At 40.8% G+C, this 18,513-nt stretch overlaps 1 protein-coding gene across 1 annotated transcript in view; it reads left to right on the top strand.

Moving 5' to 3' along the window:
* LOC149158726 (putative ABC transporter C family member 15) overlaps nucleotides 1–16,248 on the top strand; it is a 399,865-nt gene extending 383,617 nt beyond the window's left edge. The window contains exon 13 of the mRNA XM_089436293.1: nucleotides 16,006–16,248. Coding sequence (XP_089292419.1) covers nucleotides 16,006–16,124 — 119 coding nt within the window. The 3' untranslated portion in view covers nucleotides 16,125–16,248. The remainder of the gene's footprint in view (nucleotides 1–16,005) is intronic.
* Nucleotides 16,249–18,513: the final 2,265 nt, after the last annotated feature.

The following is an 18,513-nucleotide window of genomic DNA, read 5'->3' as shown; positions in this document are numbered from 1 at the left end:
TACACTTTGGTGCACGATTTGTCAAGTGGGAGGAAAGCACACGACGGACAACTGTCATTTGCTGCAGAAGTATACATAGACTCCCCAACTGTTGTTTTGCAATTTTTGTAGATCGGTGGGCCACGACGAGCGTACTTGTCGCAGCTACGAGTTAATGATGGAGCAGACCCTAACATATAGAATGCAGACGGAAACGCGAGGCCTTGACCCAGCTGCCGGGATGGCGTGCGCTGGATTTCAAGGGCGAGGTCGAGGACTAGGAGGAATGGGGCCAGGAAGGGACTGCGAATAGCTAACCTGTTATAATTGTGGAGGACCAGGGCACTACGCTCGCGATTGTACCAATCTGTCGAGACTATCTTGTTCATACTGTGCTCAATTCAATCATGAAGCAGTAGATTGTCCTACACTGATCGCACAGATGCGCGAGAAAGGGGTACTACAACCTACTCTGACTCAGAATATCCAAATGATGAGGTCTGAACTGGTACTCAGGAGCAGCGCGACCACAAGGGAAGATAAGGGGAAGCAGCCTGAGGAAGATACATGGGTTTGCAAGGCTCCTACAAAGGAACCTGAGTTTGACTTGGAACGTGAAAAGGAGACGTTTATGGAAGCTAAGAAGAGCTTCACGGAGGCCTCTACTTCAGGTAGTAAGGATCAACCAGAGCCAGGAATGGATCCTTCTATGCTTACTACCTTTTTAGAGACATGCATGAAGTTGCTGCATGACAATAAGGCAGTTAAAGGACTACAAGAGCTGATCACTAGGTGCGCAGGGTCGGGTGAACCGCGCATAGTCCGGAAGCTGGGAAGGCATGCATTGCGCACCGGGAGGGAAATGAGATTGACGGTGCAGATTGGCGAGTATGAAATGGATCAGGTAATCCTGGACCTGGGTTCGGATGCGAATGTATTACCAAAGCAGACATGGGAACGCATGGGCAGGCCCATGTTGTAGTCATCCCTGATTCAATTGCGAATGGCGAACCAACAGAAAATTTTACCCATGGGGAGATTGCAAGGGGTAACAGTTGATATCGAAGGCGCGAACACGCAAATGGACTTTGAAGTGATAGAGATTGTTGATGACAACAATCCTTATCCTGCGTTGCTAGGAATAGATTGGGCCTCTGATATGAATGGAGTCATCAACCCGAAGAAGCAAAAGATGATATTCGAGAAAATGTCTCTACGCATAATCATTCTGCTAAACCCAGCGGAAGGAGAGCGCTACACTAAACCCGTGTGCGACGATGACAACGACGATGAGCTGGATTGCATTTACCAGATAACGGTGCAAGACCAGGATCGGGTAAACTCGACAGCAGATGGGAGAATCTCATGGGAGCGCAATAGTTCCTGTACTTCAGATTCAGACGAAGAAATAGAACTCTGGCAGAACCGGTTGCATGAAGTAACAACGCTGAATTACAACATGATGATTAGATCACTGCGGCGCGTGACGACCGAAGCAAGGGAACTACCAACCGATGATGGGGTAACAAGAGTGGATGAATCCTTAGACAAATTTGAAAGTGCAGTACCAGAACAGCAACAATATGGTGCGCTAGAATGGGCGTTGCACGTGACACCCGCATGATGGGGGCATACACATCAGAAGACTATGGGGAACTGGCGCGAATGTAGAAGACGGATGCACTTATGGTGTGGAAGTCCCCAACATCGAACGCGAGATGGGCAGCTAGGACGAAGCAGTTTGCGTGCTCACCTGTGTCAAGGGGTGCAGATGTGTGCTGTGCAAGCATACCCCAGACTAAGGATCGAAAATCAAAACCCGACGCAAGGAACGCGATGCATGCCACAAAAATTCCATGTCGGAACCTTCACAAAGCTATGTGGAGTCATGAACAGAGTTTACCAGACGGGATGAACTGATTGGGACCTGCGTGTGCTAGCGGTCCGATGGGCCTATGGGGCCATGTGCAGGAACCTGGGCGCGGAAATGGTTCCGAAGATGACGAGCAGAGTCAAGGCTAGGGTTTTGGGAAAGAGTCCTCCCGCAATCACTCCCATAATTACGACAACACGCGAGGACCAGAGCGAAGAGATTATGCAGCTGTGCGAGGACGAACATATGCAGATTCAAGAGGCCATTCAGCGAGGGAACATTGAGCTTCACGAACTCGAAGAAGATCAGGTACGACTGAAGCAGAAAAGCATATTAAGGGACGAGGAGATCAGAGAACTGGAAACCAAAATCTCACAAGCATTACGTGTCGACCATAGGACGGGGCCACGTATGGGCAACCCTACCACCGAAGATTGTCGCCGGGGGTTTTTGGCCATACTACCATGGCTACAACTGCACCTTATCAGGCAAAACAACCCAGGAGGCGCACTGCATAAGGAAGAACGTGAAGCGATGATTAGCGTAAGGGTAACTAAGGTAGGCCCGCGGACTGGTTCAGAAGATGACTGGAAGCCTCGCACCAGTAGTGCGACCACCTGACTATCCGTAGGAAGCACAGTCTCAGCGCTCCAAGTAGTTGAAAGAGAGCGCGGGACTATAAAAGAGTCTATATGGGAGCTGCGCGACCCAGAAGTTGCACGTGGGATCAGTATGACATACAGATCGCGTTCATGCATAGGGGATTGCGCTTCTGCGCAGATAGGGTGGAAAGTGACCGTTGGTGTCACTGTTCATGACAGGATGTCCAATTTAAGGCAACGAGGAGCGAACAACGGGCAATTAAGACACGGAGTCAGAACTAGATTTGAAACGATCTACCGCCAATATAGCATTAATGAGCCAGAAAAGGGGGGAACGGTCGAATTTGAATTCTGGCAGGCCTATAAATCCCAGATGATTATCCACTGAACAACCCTTGGCATCTTGAGAATTCAGTTATTGCGCATGGACTTTACGGCTTTAGAGGCTTTGACAACAAGTTCAGTATTTGAAGCATTACCGAAAGAGATGCAGGACCTGCTGACCAGAGCAATGTCGACCGCCAAGGAAGCCGCACCGAGCCCTATGTCACCGGTGGGGGACGAGCCGGAAATTCCAAAATCGCCCTAGATGTCGAGGCCCAAAAAGGATCCACAGGGAGCAGGACCAGTCCGTATGTCTCTGCGAAATCCGCGGTTTGGCAAACTGTCGATGGAAGAAAAGGGAAAAACAGTTAATATTGAGAGCAATGATGAGGAGGAGGAGCCTCAGACCTTTGTAGAAGAGATAGAACCAGAGGAAGAGATGGAAGAAGACATCCAGCCAGTACGCGCCACAACAAAGCTGCCCAAGTATGTCCCTCCGCGGAAAGGGAGGGTAAAGGTACCTAAAGATTTGGATGCCATTAAGAGCACACTCAACACCCCGTTCCTCCCCGCAGGAGTTTTGTTTGAAGGTTCGGCTGTGGGCCGCATACCCACTATGAAGTTTGAAGACTGGGACCTCGCGGATAGCGAGAAGTTCCCTCATTTGGAAACTAGCCAGTTAATGGAACAAAGCACAGAGGGGGCAGTTACAACACTGCAGCCACGGACATGGTTGCACGAGGTGGAGGAGGCCAGGCTACTCCACCTCCTATCGATTCCACACTTTCATCGGGCCCAAATCACGATATTTTTCATCAGGCAACTGCTTTGCCTAGTGTACAATGGATACTCACAGTGGAGATCATTCATCGGATTTCTCAACTTCCCTGTACAAGAAGGGACCCCGTGGAAATAGCTGGCACAAGTGGAGACTTGGCGATTGCGGAGGCCATGAAAAAGAAATATAAGTTGGAGAAAAAGCAGAGGGGTTATGTTATTACTAGTATTCAGAACAAAGGGGTCTGTGTCGCTACCCAGTTGTTGGCAGGAAAAGTGATGAGAAAATGTCGGGGCAATGAGGTACCAGCAACGGTCATCGCACTGGTTGAGCAATGCGCAGAAGGGGTACGGTTCAACTGGGCGCAGTTCCTCTACGACGAGTTCCTGACAAACTGCAGGGAGGCCCAAGAGTAGGGTAAGACCTTCCACTACGCGTGGTTGCTCTTATCCATCCTATTGGTTACAGGTGAATTGCCTGAGGATAGTCAGTTTCCTCCCCTTGACCAGGACTGGCTAGAGGCAGCAAAATACGCATCACTATGGGCGACGAAGGATGCCATGCGAATTTGAGAAACCAAGATCTTTTGGGTACTGATGGAGGCGAGCATACGACTGTGGATCAACAAACGGTCGCGCCTATCCGCCTTGGTATACGACATTCTGAAGAACTTTGTAGACTTTAAAGCAGATACGCACAATGTGTATATCAGGGCACGGAAGGATCTAGAGAAAAAGTGGACCACACTCCCCTTCATCGCAATAGATGATGTTGTTTTCGTGGTGCTCGACACATGGCCACCGGAATGGCACGCACTAGATTTGGTGGTGTGCGATGAGACGGAGATTCAAAGATAGAACGTTGTCACCAAGTTGCTAGCACAACAGAATCGAAACAAACAGCTAGCTGAAGAAGTACAGGTGTCTTGGGAGGCAACGAAAGCCACCGTGGAAAAGGCAGCAGCAGGAGGGACTGCTATGACACAGGAAGAAAGAGGCCCAAACTTGACCACAGGGCATGGGACAAATGATACGACGGAAGGCGCGGACCCAAGCACCACCTCGACACAATTGAAACGGCCATGCGGGACAGAACGAACAGGGCCACAGAAGAAGACCAAGGCTTCCAAGTTGGATGGGGAGCCTATTACACTGACCGAGGGTGACCTATACGACATCAGCGACACAGTTCGCGAAGTCACCAGGGAGGCACTCTAGGAGGCAATGATGGAGCAACAGAATGTGTTGGGGGAGCTCAGGGCGCAACTCTAGGAACTTCAAGTGCGAGCCCCACGGTAGGGAACGTAGTCGGGGTTATGAGTACATCAGCAACCGAGAAATTGTTACGGGCCAAAATGGAAAATACCGTTGCGCTGCCGGAAGGAGCACTGACAGCGGACAATATGGAGGACAGAGCCATGGTAAGCTGGCTCAAGGGACTTGGTTTAAACTTGGCTGCCCTGCCGCGAGAAATATTATACCAGCTGTAGGATGGAGCGACGACAGAGCTCCGTGCTAGGGAAGGATGCGCAGTACAGGTGCTCAGTGAACAACGAATCAACATCAAGCAGCTGAGCCTCCAATGTGATGAAGCGGTAGCACAGGCTTAGCAGTTGGAGCAAATCGTCGAGGAAGCATGTCGCTGCATCCCCAAGCTAGAGATTGCAGCAGACTTACCAGTAGGTATCCGGATCCACAAACTGGCCAGTGGATTCCGTCAGGCACAGGAGGAAGCAACAAGGATCTAGATGGACCTCAACCTGCAGATCGCGGAGCTGAGGCTGAAAGCGCAGCCCTCTACACCGCTGGAAGTCAGAGAGCAGTGGCACTGCGACATTCAATCAGGGTTGGAAGCAATAGAGCGCGCCATACAGGATTGCACAGGCTTGTTAGATCAGTCACTCTTCACCCTCACTTCACTGCAGGAAGACCCAACACTACAACGGTTAGAGACAGAAGCGCGGGAATTGCAGCAAGCCTATGACAATGTCCGAGGGACCGCGCAGACGGTCGCCCTTACTCAGCGACTGGCCAAGATGAGGGAGGCCCAGGCTCTCAAGGAGCAGGTGGACGCCGCGCATCAGAAAGAAGTAATGCTTAAAGAACGCATCCAGCCTTGGCTCGAGGAAGCATTCATGGTCACAACCAAGATTGAGGGAAAGTTGGCACAAATGCAGGGCATATATGCACTCAGGCAAGGAATTGCACTTGACAACGAAGCATTGGAGATACGCGCACAACAGGTACAACGGACAGTGGAAGAATGTGTCACGGACGTAAGCGAAGCGCAGAGGTTGCTGGATGAACTTCGCGCGAAGATCACCGCACCAACCGAGTGACTCGGGACGAGTCACGATGATTGTGTTGGGGGCCTGTTGGGCAGTGGATCCCCCTATAGCGGATTTTTGGGGCTTAAAGCCCAGTTTTGGGTCAATGTTATGTAAAGACCCCACAAAATGTGGGCGCGGAGTGCGAGAGTCTAGAGTTGTCCGCCCTAAAATATTGTAATTTAATATAGAATGTGTCGGCCTACCCATGGTCTGCGGACCATGGGAATGTATAAAAAGAGCGAGGCTCTAAGGATAGAGGGCAGTTTTTTTGAGGATGGATCTTAAATGATATGGGCTTTTGAATGCGATATTCGCTCTAAGTCTGTAAGTACGAATCTTGGGTCTAGTAGTAGAAAGAGGCTCTGCAGCTGAGTGCGCAGAGGCCTGGTAGAGTCCGCAACTGTGTGCGTGGACCCCTGCAGCTGAGTGCGCAGAGGCCTGGTAGAGTCCACAGCTGTGTGCGTGGACCCCTGCAGCTGAGTGCGCAGGGCGGAGTTGGGATTGTAACAGAACCAAAGTTTAATAAAGCCAATTTGATTCTGAAATATTGTGCATTTGTTCGTAGATCTGTATGTTCATGCTTCTGTTATATTTTTATGCATCTCTTTACATTCTATGATTGCGCTCACTTGTTATGAAGGTGAAGGATTGTTAAGACTACTGGACCCACAAAATTAAGTCAGATCTATAATAATAACACGGTAAGGGTAAAGGATCTAGACAACACCTCTTCGCGCCCTGTACCAAAATTATGCGAAGGTTAGGCAACTGCGCGGGACAGCGCGGGTGCGCAGGATTGGGTCATGAACTTCCCAGACCTCATCAAGACATCCCTAGGGTGCGGAAACCTAGTTCCAGCACCCTCCCATACTACCTCGAGTGAGACCTCAGTCCGCGCTCCGTGGACTATTGCCGAAAGGGCCAGTAGTTCGAGATTGGTTTGGCTAAATCACTTTTGAACCTGGGTCAGGCCCCAACAAGCCAACAACCTGCTTTTACAAGATATCTAGGGTAAACATGAGTTGAGACATACTATGACATGATCCGACAACCAATTTCTAGTTATGGAAGTGGGGTATACTAACTGGAAACTTACTGAAACCTATCAGGGACACAAGATCACCTAGGTGTCAGACAACAACCACTAGTGATTAGACCGTGAACCAAAACTTTCTTTTTACCAAACTATACCTCCCAACCGCACACATGCCAAGCTGTGGATGCGGTTGGAAAGCTCCAGCCACACACACAAGCGTTCCTCTATGTGGTTGCAACTCAAATTTCCCATCTCAAAGGGTGTGGCTAGAAACCCTGTTCTGGATTTTTACGACCAATTTCAGGCCATCTGCCCATAACTGCCTAGAACTCTCCAATTGACTTAATCACCTACAAAAATCTTCATTCATTGTTCTTGACTCATTTCCTGCTCAAACTTATCAAATACATGAGAATCATTTAGACAAACACTTTGTGGTCAAGGTACCTGTAGGTCATAAATGCATAGTTTCATCAGAGAATCACTAAGAAGGCTTGCTTCCCTCTCTTACTAGCTGCAATAACATACATTAGCCTATGCATTCATATCAAGTAGCCAATAACTCATTAAACCATGGAATGGATTCATAACAAGAGCACATCATAAAATAGGAAATATACCATGCATATAACCAACACTTAACCAAAATAGAACCATGACAAACCAATCATGAAATCATACATAAAATCAAAACTTGTGCTCATTATTCTTAATAATAATCAATACATAATACCATATGCAAATGCCAACGAAGTTAAGGGCTTCCATGTACCACCTGACCATAGATTGGCTTGAACCAAATCTTTCTTTTAGCCAATCACTCCTGTGTCATATTCCAAGCATGAATGTGGGATCTCATGGGATAAACCAAAACCAAAACAACCAGGGCATCCAGAGGCTAAACAAAATCAACGCTCAACCACAGTTATTTGACCTAAATTTGTCTAGAAATTTCCAAACCAACACAAGCTTTGGTGCCTTAGAATTTCTTCACTATACCCAGAGGAATTTTCCTGTCTCCACCCACCTATCAAGGGCTTCCCGGAGAAAACAATCTCCACTCCCAACCCTTGGGATTTTCTTGAGACAACCTCTCTTGGATATGAAATCTTTCGGAAACCCGAAGCTCAACCAGGAATGAATCCCATCACACCATGGCTATCCAGGAAATGGCAAGGAAAGGATGAAACCATTGTCAATCTAGGCAAAACCAATGCCAATGACAACAAAATAACATGTAAACCAAATGCATGTACCATGCATTTAAATCCCATCAAAGAAATCACACATGCAATATGTTACCTGCAAAATATTCTTGTTGTAGTTGCTCCTTCAAACTTTTCCTTCTGCTCCCTTGGTTTTGTTTGATTGTCCTTTGCTTGCTTGCCTGTGTCCAAGTGCTCTCTCTCTCTCCCATCTCGTAGTTCAATTTTTGAAACTGATCAACATCTGTCAATTGTTTCTCAAATTCCTTTTTATCATTGATGTCTAGTGTCTCTTCCCTTCCTTTTCCTTTTTCTTTCATTTTCCTTTATTTTGTCTCTAATTTCATTTGCATGCATATTCTTGTCCCTTCATATTCCTTTTCTCCTATTTTCCTTTATTCCTTGAATTAATTTCCATTTAATGCCTTTTTCCTTTTCCAATGAAAATGCCAATTTTCATAGCCATTAGTTAACCACAAGTGATACACACTTTAATGTTTTTCCCTCCATTCAACTTGGAATACATGTCCCGTGACCTTGGTCTTATTTTTGCCTTTATAATGTCCTTCCAATTAAATGGAAAATCAACCCGAGATTGTTACAAACCCATCCCCCTTGGGGGAACACCATTCTCGGTGTTCTATGACACTTATGACCAATAAACCTCTAAAAAAAACATACCTTTTATTAAAGATTTATAACACAACTCGTTGCAGTATTTACAATGACAAACTGCTGAAAACATGACAAACATACTGCTTATTGGAGATTTATAACACAAATTGATGAGGTGTATATAATGACATACATATACATATAGATATATATATAACAAAACACATTTTGTTCAGCTAGCAAATAAATAAGGATGTAATGCCCGCATTTGATTGGTCATCTCCCATGTAGCTTCATCGGGCCCAAAGTGCTTCCATTGCACTTTAACTTGCTCTATTGCTTGGGTGCAGAACATGAATTGTTTTCACTGCAATATGCATTGTGGATCTGACTGGAACTCTCCCTCTAGTTCCACCTACAATACAGACCAATCAATCACATGATCAACATCATGTACATATCTCTTAAGAAATGAAACATGGAAAACATAATGGAATTTGATCGATGGCAACAGAAAAATTCTGTAGGCCACTGGTCCAATCCTCTCAAGGATCACAAAAGGCCCACAATTTCAAGGTGCCAACTTGGAAAATGACCCAATCCTCAAGAATCTCCTCTTGGGCTTGATGCACAAGTACACATGCTCCCCAACCTGAAACTCCTTGAATGCTCTATGCTGATATGCATAACTCTTTTGCTTGTCTAGTGGTACCTTCAAATTCCTTTTAATAACCTACATCTCCTGCTCCATCTCTGCTAAAATATCACACCAGCTGATAGGAGTATTACAACTCCACCCATAAAGATCCTAAAATGGAATCATCTTCAAGGATTCCTAATACCCATTATTATAAGAAAACTCCACGAGTGGAAGATACTCCTCCCGCTTCCTCTGTTGTGCATGACATCCATTCTTAACATATCCTCAGGAATCCTATTAAATCGCTCTGTCTATCCATCTGTCTACGGATGATAAGTTGTGATAAATGCTAACTCTATCCCCATGCCTCCAAACAACTCCTTCCAAAACCTAGAAGTGAACTTGGAATCTATGTCTTATTTCTTAGGAACTTCATGTAACCTCACTATCTCCCAGATGAAGATGTGAGCTACCTCACTAGCTGAATTAGTAGATTTTACCACAATGAACTAAGCTACCTTGCTCAACCTGTCAACCAAAACCATGATGGAGTCATGCTACCTCAATGTCATCGATAATGCTATAATGAAATTCATGGAACTAACCTCCCATTTCCATTTCAAAATCAGAATAGGTTGCAACAAACCAACTAGATGCTTGCATTCAACTTTCACTTGTTGATAGTCCAAGTGCCTTGCAGCAAACTCAACCACCTCTTTCTTCAAATTTAGTGAATAGTAGAACTTCTTAACAATTGTCAAAGTCTTCTAGTATCCTAGGTGGCCTGAATATGGCTTGACATGAAATTCTCTCAAGATAAGCTTCTTCAACTCACTAATGTATGGCACATAAATCGTGCCCTTGAATCTGACCAAGCCATCTATTGTGAGGTGATACTCCTCATCCCTATCACCTTCACCTTGTTGCTGAACCTCTGCTTCAACTGCTGATACTTCTCATCATGTTGTCATGCATGTAATGTCTTCTCCTGCAAATCTGTCCCATAATAGCTCACAACTGAAATATGATTTACCTACGTTCTCCTATTGAGAGCATCCAACACTTTGTTCTCTTTTCCTTTGATATACCTAATCTCAAATTTAAACTCACTGAGAGTAGCCAACCATCTAGCTTGCCTTGCATTCAAATTGGGTTGGTCAAAAGAATACCCCAATCCACTATGATCACTCATCAAGACAAACCTCCTGCCAAGGAGATAATGTCTCCACATCTTTATGCATGAATGATCGCTTCCAACTCAAGATCATGAGTCACATAGTTCTGCTCGTGCTCATTAAGCTTCCTTTATTCATCACAAACCACCTATCCTTCATGTATTAGGACTCCACCAAATCATTCCTTACATGCATCTGTACAAACCACAAACTCATTATCAGGATCTACAATATTCAAGACTAGAGCATTAGTAAGCAACTGCTTCAACTACTCAAAACTAGCTACACACTCAGCAGTCCATTCAAATTTCTTCCCTTTCCTCTGGAAAGATATGATAGGATAGCCAATCTTGGAGAAGTTCGTGATGAACCTCCTATAATAACCTACTAGTCCCATGAATGATATGACCTCATCCACATTCTTTAGAGATGGCCACTCCATGATAAACTTAATCTTTTTTGGGTCCACTATTATCCCTTCCTTGGAAACAACATGCCCCAAGTAATGAATCTAAGACTGAAAGAAGCTACACTTATTGAGATTGGCATACAACTGATGCTCTCTCTATAATCTCAACATTGTTGTCAAGTGCTCTGCATGCTTCTCCTAATTCTTTGAATATACCATTATATCATCAACAAAGACCATCAAAAACTTGTCTAGGTAAGGGTGCAAAACATTGTTCATCAAACACATGAAGGTGGTTAGAGCATTGATAACACCAAGAGGAACCACCAAAAACTCATAGTGCCCATACCTGGTATGAAATGCAGTCTTATAGATGTCTTCTTGTTTGATGCGCACCTAATGATATCCTGATCTCAGAACAATCTTTGAAAATACTGCTTCTCCCTTCAGTTGATCGAAAAAATTATCAATCTGAGGCAATGGGTACTTGTTCTTCATAGTCACCTTGTTCACCTGCCTGTAATCAATGCACAATCTGAGAGCATCGTCCTTCTTCTTTACAAATAGAAATCTGAGAGTACCCCTTACATATCCCTTGTCAATCATCTCTTTAAGTTGCAAATTCAATTCCACCAACTTTAGAGTGCTCATCCTGTATAATGCCTTAGATGCTAGTGTTGCTCTTGATACCAACTCAATAGAGAAATCCTCTTCTCTATGAGGATTTACCTCTATAATATCTGTAGCAAACACATCATGAAATTGTTGTAAGAAAAGATACTTCCTCAAGACTTCATCATCCTCAACATCCTTCCCTTTGTCATTAGAAACATGAACTGAAAAGAATACACACCCTTTCTTGTAGTTTCACTTAGCTTGCATAACTGTAACCATTCTCATTGACATAGGCTTCTTCTTTCTCTGCAAGATTCTCTTTTCTCCATCATCATCCAGGCACTCAATGGCCTTGTCATAACAATCAACCTTGGCCTTGTGAATAAATAGTCAATCCATGCCCAAAAGCATGTTATATGAACCCAAAAGAAGCACATTTAGATGTGTTGTCATAGGCATACCATTATGCTCAAATGCACAATATTTCACGCAATGATGAACTCTTCTCTTGGTCCTTGTAGCCAACTGCACTAACCAAGATTCTACATGCACTTCTTTATTCAACGACACCGATCCACCAGGTTAGGACTAACATAGCTATAATTAGATCCAGGATCAATCAAAATGGAAACTTGATCATGAAGCATACCTTCAATCTCAATAATAGATGCCTAATGGTCTTCCTTCCTATTATCAAGTGTTGCATAGCTTCGAAGAATGCTTTGACCAATATCCTCAATTGCTTGCGCCTCTTAAGAATTGTAGATCTGTGGCCCGCCACCCTGGTACAACGGGAAATCCTTATTGTGATGGTCTTTACCACAAATCCAACACTTCAACGATTCCCTGCCATTGCCTTTTTTCTGCTGCTCTCTAAGATGAGACATATGTCCTTTCTTAGTTGCATTAAACTTCTTATAAGGGGCTTCATTTCCCCATCAAAAGTAGGACACTTGGATTTCTTGAACTCCTCTAGAAAATACTTGTTCCTCCTATGATGTTGGTGGTGATGACGATGATGTATCCTAGAAGAAGAGTTGGAATAAAACCCATGCGTGCCAGTCCTCTTATCAGGGGTATCCAAAAGTCCACCACTTCTCACTGCATCATCCTGCATGGCCTTCTAAAATTCATAAGGAAGACCACCCATGCCTAAATACTTGTCATTCTGCATGGAATACAATACAACATGTAGCTCCTCTTTCAAAAAGTCGATGTCGAACCTATCTTGATCACTACTAGAATCCTTATGGGGGACCACTTTGTGACATGATTCTCTAGAAACTACCATCCCATCCATTCTAGTATAAGGAGAAAAAATCATTTTAGAATTTCTAAACATACCTCTAATATCAATGGGATCTTTAACAAGAGAACCACCAACCAAACATAATCTAAGAACTCTAACTACAACCACCTTTATTTTCAAGAAGTCAAAACATAATTTGGACGCCTCACCCCCGTCTTGAATCCATTAGAGACATGATTGAATTCAATCACCCAAGGCAATATTTTCCTCTTTTATGAAAATTATTCTCCAACTTTGTAGCCTCATCTTAAAGAGCCACATTATGAAAATCCTCCTCAAGAATATGTGAACCTCCACAAGCCGTTGCCAAGCCATCAAAAACTCATTTTTTCACTTTTGTGCTATCATCTTCTCCCAACCTTACATAAGCTTAACCATGTAGAACATGGAAACCTCCCACCACAAAATCCACCCCCAACCACCCATTGGCCTAGGATAAAGGTTCGAGTCTCTTTACATGGGGATTTGGAAATTCTTTAACTCCACATGGGACACATTCAACTCAAATAGAGATGAGGGGTTGAATCAACCAAGCGTCTCAAAGAAACTATATTCTAAATTAGAAAATCATCTAAACTACTACATCCATAAGCAATTCCACAAGATGAAGCCTACCCAAAAATGTCATATCTTCCCAAAGACCATAGAAGTGAGCCAACCATCCTAGAACTCTATTCTTAACTTGGCAAATCAATCTACGTGAATAAACCACAATAGTCAAATCCCTTTTGTTTCTAACTGGGGTTAAAAATGTGCAAAGAGTATTTACACCTACTCCAAGCCTACTTCTCTGTACCACTAACCATTGAGCTTGACCCTCCGCTTCACTATTAATGATCTAAATCTCAAAATGGACCATGATAGCAATAACTCATCTTATTTCAAAGCGTAAATCCATCTTATTTGACTTCTTGTAAGAAAGCCACATCTAGATGGAAGTGTCATTAAACACCTTGTACAAACTACTTGTGATTAGGAATCATTAACCTATGTACATTCCAACATTGTAAATGTAGTTTCATTCTAAAAGAAGATGAAGTCACAGGATACTATACTAATCACCCATCTCAAATCCATCTAGGTTAAGGGGTTGGTGAGTAGGTGAATGAACAATTGTATCTCTAGTTTTTCATCAGAAGAGAAGCAATAAAATGGTTGGAGCACCACCCATGAGGAGACAATATAATAGGGTTTTGATATAGACAAGTAAATAATGTGGATTGTTTATGGAAAGGGGCAACTAAAATAAATATTCACCAAAGGAAAGTCCTTAAACCATGGATGTTAGGTCATATGTTCAACTACAATCCAATTTTAATTGGATAGAGCTTCTACATCTTAATTTTAATTGGGGAATAAACTAGGGGAAAAGCTCCATGAATCAACATTTATAATTGTCAAACCATAACTTTGACATCACCATGTCTGATTTCAACAATGGAAATATTTTGACCTTGAACGAAAAAGGAGTAAAAAATGATCCTTTTTTAAAGTAGGGTGCATGCATCATCATCAATAACCACACTTTATGTATGTGGTGATAATGGGAGATGTGAATATTGTAGATAAAGAAATATCATGGGGCCAAATCTAGAAATTGGGATTAATGTTGATCAAGGGATCAATATTATTTGGACATTGTGAAAAGCCACACGATATGTAAAATGGTTGTATAAGTACATATTGAGGTCACAAGGAACATAGGGGCTCTAAAGGTGGCCATAAAGGGCTAGGAAAGGGGATATAAGGAAAAATAAGGTGAATATGATTCTAAAATTAAGCGAAACTCCTTTAAAAGGTTTTGTAATATTATGTAAGTTCACTAGATACATATGTGTATGTACAACGTCGTTGGGATGAATTAAGATTACATGAAAAATTATAAATTTCACTATTATATTAGAATCTCCTTTCAATTATCCTTTTCCCTTTGAAGAAAATACCTAAAAAAGCATTAATGATGACATTGTAGTAGGAAGTTGTTTGCTAGTAAAGGAAGTACAACTTCCCAATTACATTACCATGGGTATGAAATAAGAGATGAAATTACAAACCATTTGATGAAAAGTGTGTTTCAAGCTAGTCATATATGACTAAAGGAATATCCATGACTATACTTCTAGAGAACCACTATGTCCATGATGCTTGTTTTTGTTTGTAAAAATTATTCCTCAATGATAGCATAAAAATAAAAGTAATTCACCAAATAACTTACTAATTACAAGTTTTGTATATTTATGAATACCTTCAATATTGAGCAATCTCAAACCCACCAAACTTACACTTGTAATCCTCTTCTTTGACTGAAAATTCATAGTTATGAGTCATATTATAGTGCTTTTGTCTTCCATGCTTCATTAATTAGTAGTTTTTAACAATTTTGTTATTAGAATAACAAATTTGTTGTTAACTACATTGTTATAGTTTATTAATTAGAAAAACATATTAATTTATTAAGATTCCATTTTACTAAAATAAAATCTACATATTCAAAATTGTAAATTTTTAAATTCATCAATCTATAATCTTCCACATAATTTTCCACATAGATTAAAATAATGTTCATATTTTTAATGTTAGTTTTTGAAAACTTTGCAAACCCTATATAAAAATCAATCATGAATCATGGTTAATATTATCTTGAGTTTCTTATTTTCTTGTAGATCACATGATCACATTAGCTCAAACAATACTTAGTTCCCTTTTATTATTCTCTTATGAAAATGTTTTCCTTTTACTTTTTCTCTCCCTTGGAATTAAGCATTCTAACACCAATAGAGAACATAATAAAGACTACATTTAATTTTCATAGTGTACATTGCATCCACCAGAAAATGTATGACATGCATGTGAACCTTAAATATCATTATTCAAAATCAAAATATAAAAATCTTCAACCAAAATAGATTATTCATTTTTTTTAAATTATTAATTTAACCAAGTTTTTAAAATCATAAGTCTCATCTAGTTTTAATTTCAAACAATACTTAGAAATGATATTTGATCAACTTAAACATCTAATCTTGTACTTATTTATTGTGAAATATCTAATGAAGTATTTTAACTATGTGGCATGGCCTCAAAGATGATTCTTCTAATATAAATGTGTTTTGCAGGGCAAGTTAAGGAGTTTGGATCACCTACATTTTTGCTTGAGCAACCTTTCTCACTATTTAAATCACTTGTTACCGAATATTGGAACCGTTCAAGAAGTCCTAACAATGGAGTTGTATAAACTTTAAAAAGGCATATCTAAGTGAACAATAAGAAATTGTGGATGGTCTTTGTGCCTAAAAGGCTTGTATTGTCACATGCTACAATTTATTTTGATATGATTTATTTTATTTTGATATGATTTATTTCATGTGTTGATGGGTCAAATTATAATTACAAATATGCAAATTATAGTAAGTGTAATCATTTGTAAATGTCAATTGTAAGGGTCAAAAGAAAGGTGTGCATCTTAGTTCAAATGTTTTGGTGTGTAAATTTGGTGTTTTTATAAAATATAAATATCAAATTGATACATAAGAAATTGGTATTTCTTAATTAATGGTTGTGGACATATTTGGTTCATAAGAAATGGTAATAATGCAATGCATTTATAAGATCATTTAGAGAGAAAGATGGTTCATTACATTTTTGGTAAATTATGAATATAGTTTATTATTAATTATAAAAGTCAATAAATATATCTCTCTTTTTCAAGATGAGCATGCATGTTTTTTTAATATCAAGAAGATGCTTAAATGTCATGGACTAATTGATAATGTTTACATCAGTAGGCATGTCTTTTTGGAATAGGGCTTCCGTAATTTTAATTTAATTATCAATAATTATTAAGTGGATGGTAGGGATTTAATATCCATGGAATATTTTAAGCAATAATGATCAAGGATAGAGGGTTGAGATTTATCTCAAGATATGTCATTTTTCTTTTCAATTTTAATTTAAAAATTGTCATGTCCACAAGTTTGAAGGTTTCCATTCAATTTTTATTTATGGCAATGAAAGCTTATTGTTTATTGTTACTTTACCATGTTTTTCTCCTTACGTGTGTTTTTAAATGTATATATGTTTAAATCATATATTCATTCTTCTTCTTCTTATAATAATAATAATAATAATAAAGTTGTAGTTTACCTGTTTTTATGATTTTTTAATCATGGCAATGTGAAATGTATCATGAGGTAAGTGTCTTGATGCCTACTATGGATTGATGCATATCAAATTTTATGAGCCATGTATTTTATATGGTTATGCTAGTTTTAACAAAGCCACACCTTGAATTCACTACTTTACAAGATTGGGGACACATCTATTGAATGGTATTGTCATTGTTGTTAAAGACAACCATTAGTAATCAACATAAAGACTTGATCCTCCTTGGAATTGGTGAAGGAAACAAGAAAAGTCTTGACATGAATTCTTTAATATACGTAAAGAAATTACAATAATTTGAAGTTCAAATGGACAAGAAGTTCAAATCTTAGAATCCCTAGAGGTGTGATCAAGGTGCCCCACACTTGATGAGGTAAATAAATAGAAATAACAATAAATTTGCAAGAAGACAATCTTAGGCTGATAGTACTTATCATGTTGGTTCTAATTTTCGGTGGCACATCACATGGTTCTTCACGGTTGAAGATATATGCTCTCCTAAAGTTGATCAAAGTGCACCAAATACATGGTCAAATAAGAACTATACTTTGGTCCCAAAAATTAATATAAAATTGAATTGCAATATTGCATGGATAGGTTGGTCCTAAAATGGGGAATTCAATTTTATAAAATAAACTTTATTAAATGCATGAGGTCAGCCCAAATATTATGGGTGTTTTTTTTTAAAAGGGGGCAGGTCAGCCCCCCTCTTGTCCCTCCTTGACAACTATAAAAGGAGGCACACATATTTCATTTGGAGGCATCGTTTCTTGTGTCATTTCTATGAAATTTTGAGGCTAGGGTCAGCAAAAGAAGGTTTGTAGAAGGGGCCAAGTTGTTTTGTTATAGGGTTTTTGTCTCTTGTTTTTATTTTTGGCTCGGTGATTAGGCTATCCATCTGAGGAAAATCGTAGAAATTGCAGAGGTTTCTGAGGCTTGTTCTGAGGAAAATCATAGAGGTTTCTGAGGCTTGTTCTGAGGAAAATTGCATATGTTTTTAAGGTCTGTTTTAAGGAAAATCACAAAGGTTTTTGAGGTAGAAAATCGCAAAGGTTTCTGAGGCATGTTCTGAGGAAAATCACATGCCTTTTTGAGGCAATTTGAAGTAGTGAAGTCTATGTTCTAGAAGAACCTCGGGTGAAAGGCTACAATTTGTAAACTTGGTTGTGCAATTAAAATTTTGAATAATATAATATGCATAACCATGTATGGCGTGAGTTATGTGCGATCAATCTGAGGTGTAATGCATGTATTCATAGTGAGGCCTTTGGTATGGATCATTGATAGATTGCATTGGAATAAAATGAGTAGAATATCATTTTGATTTTGAGGTCGAAAGTGCATGGTATCTAATATGGCTGAGCAATTTTGTATATCACAGTTTCAACCTAGTGCTTTGATGGTTAAGTTTGAAATCATAATTGAGAATCTCTCTTATGTATCCATTGGAATGTATTTATTGA

Source organism: Pinus tabuliformis, chromosome 5_2 (assembly GCF_031772625.1).
Source record: "Pinus tabuliformis cultivar Carrire ecotype Pingquan chromosome 5_2, CPIR1, whole genome shotgun sequence".
Lineage (NCBI taxonomy): Eukaryota > Viridiplantae > Streptophyta > Pinopsida > Pinales > Pinaceae > Pinus > Pinus tabuliformis.
The sequence above is the reverse complement of the archived record's forward strand: the minus strand, read 5'-3'. Positions and strand labels throughout refer to the sequence as shown.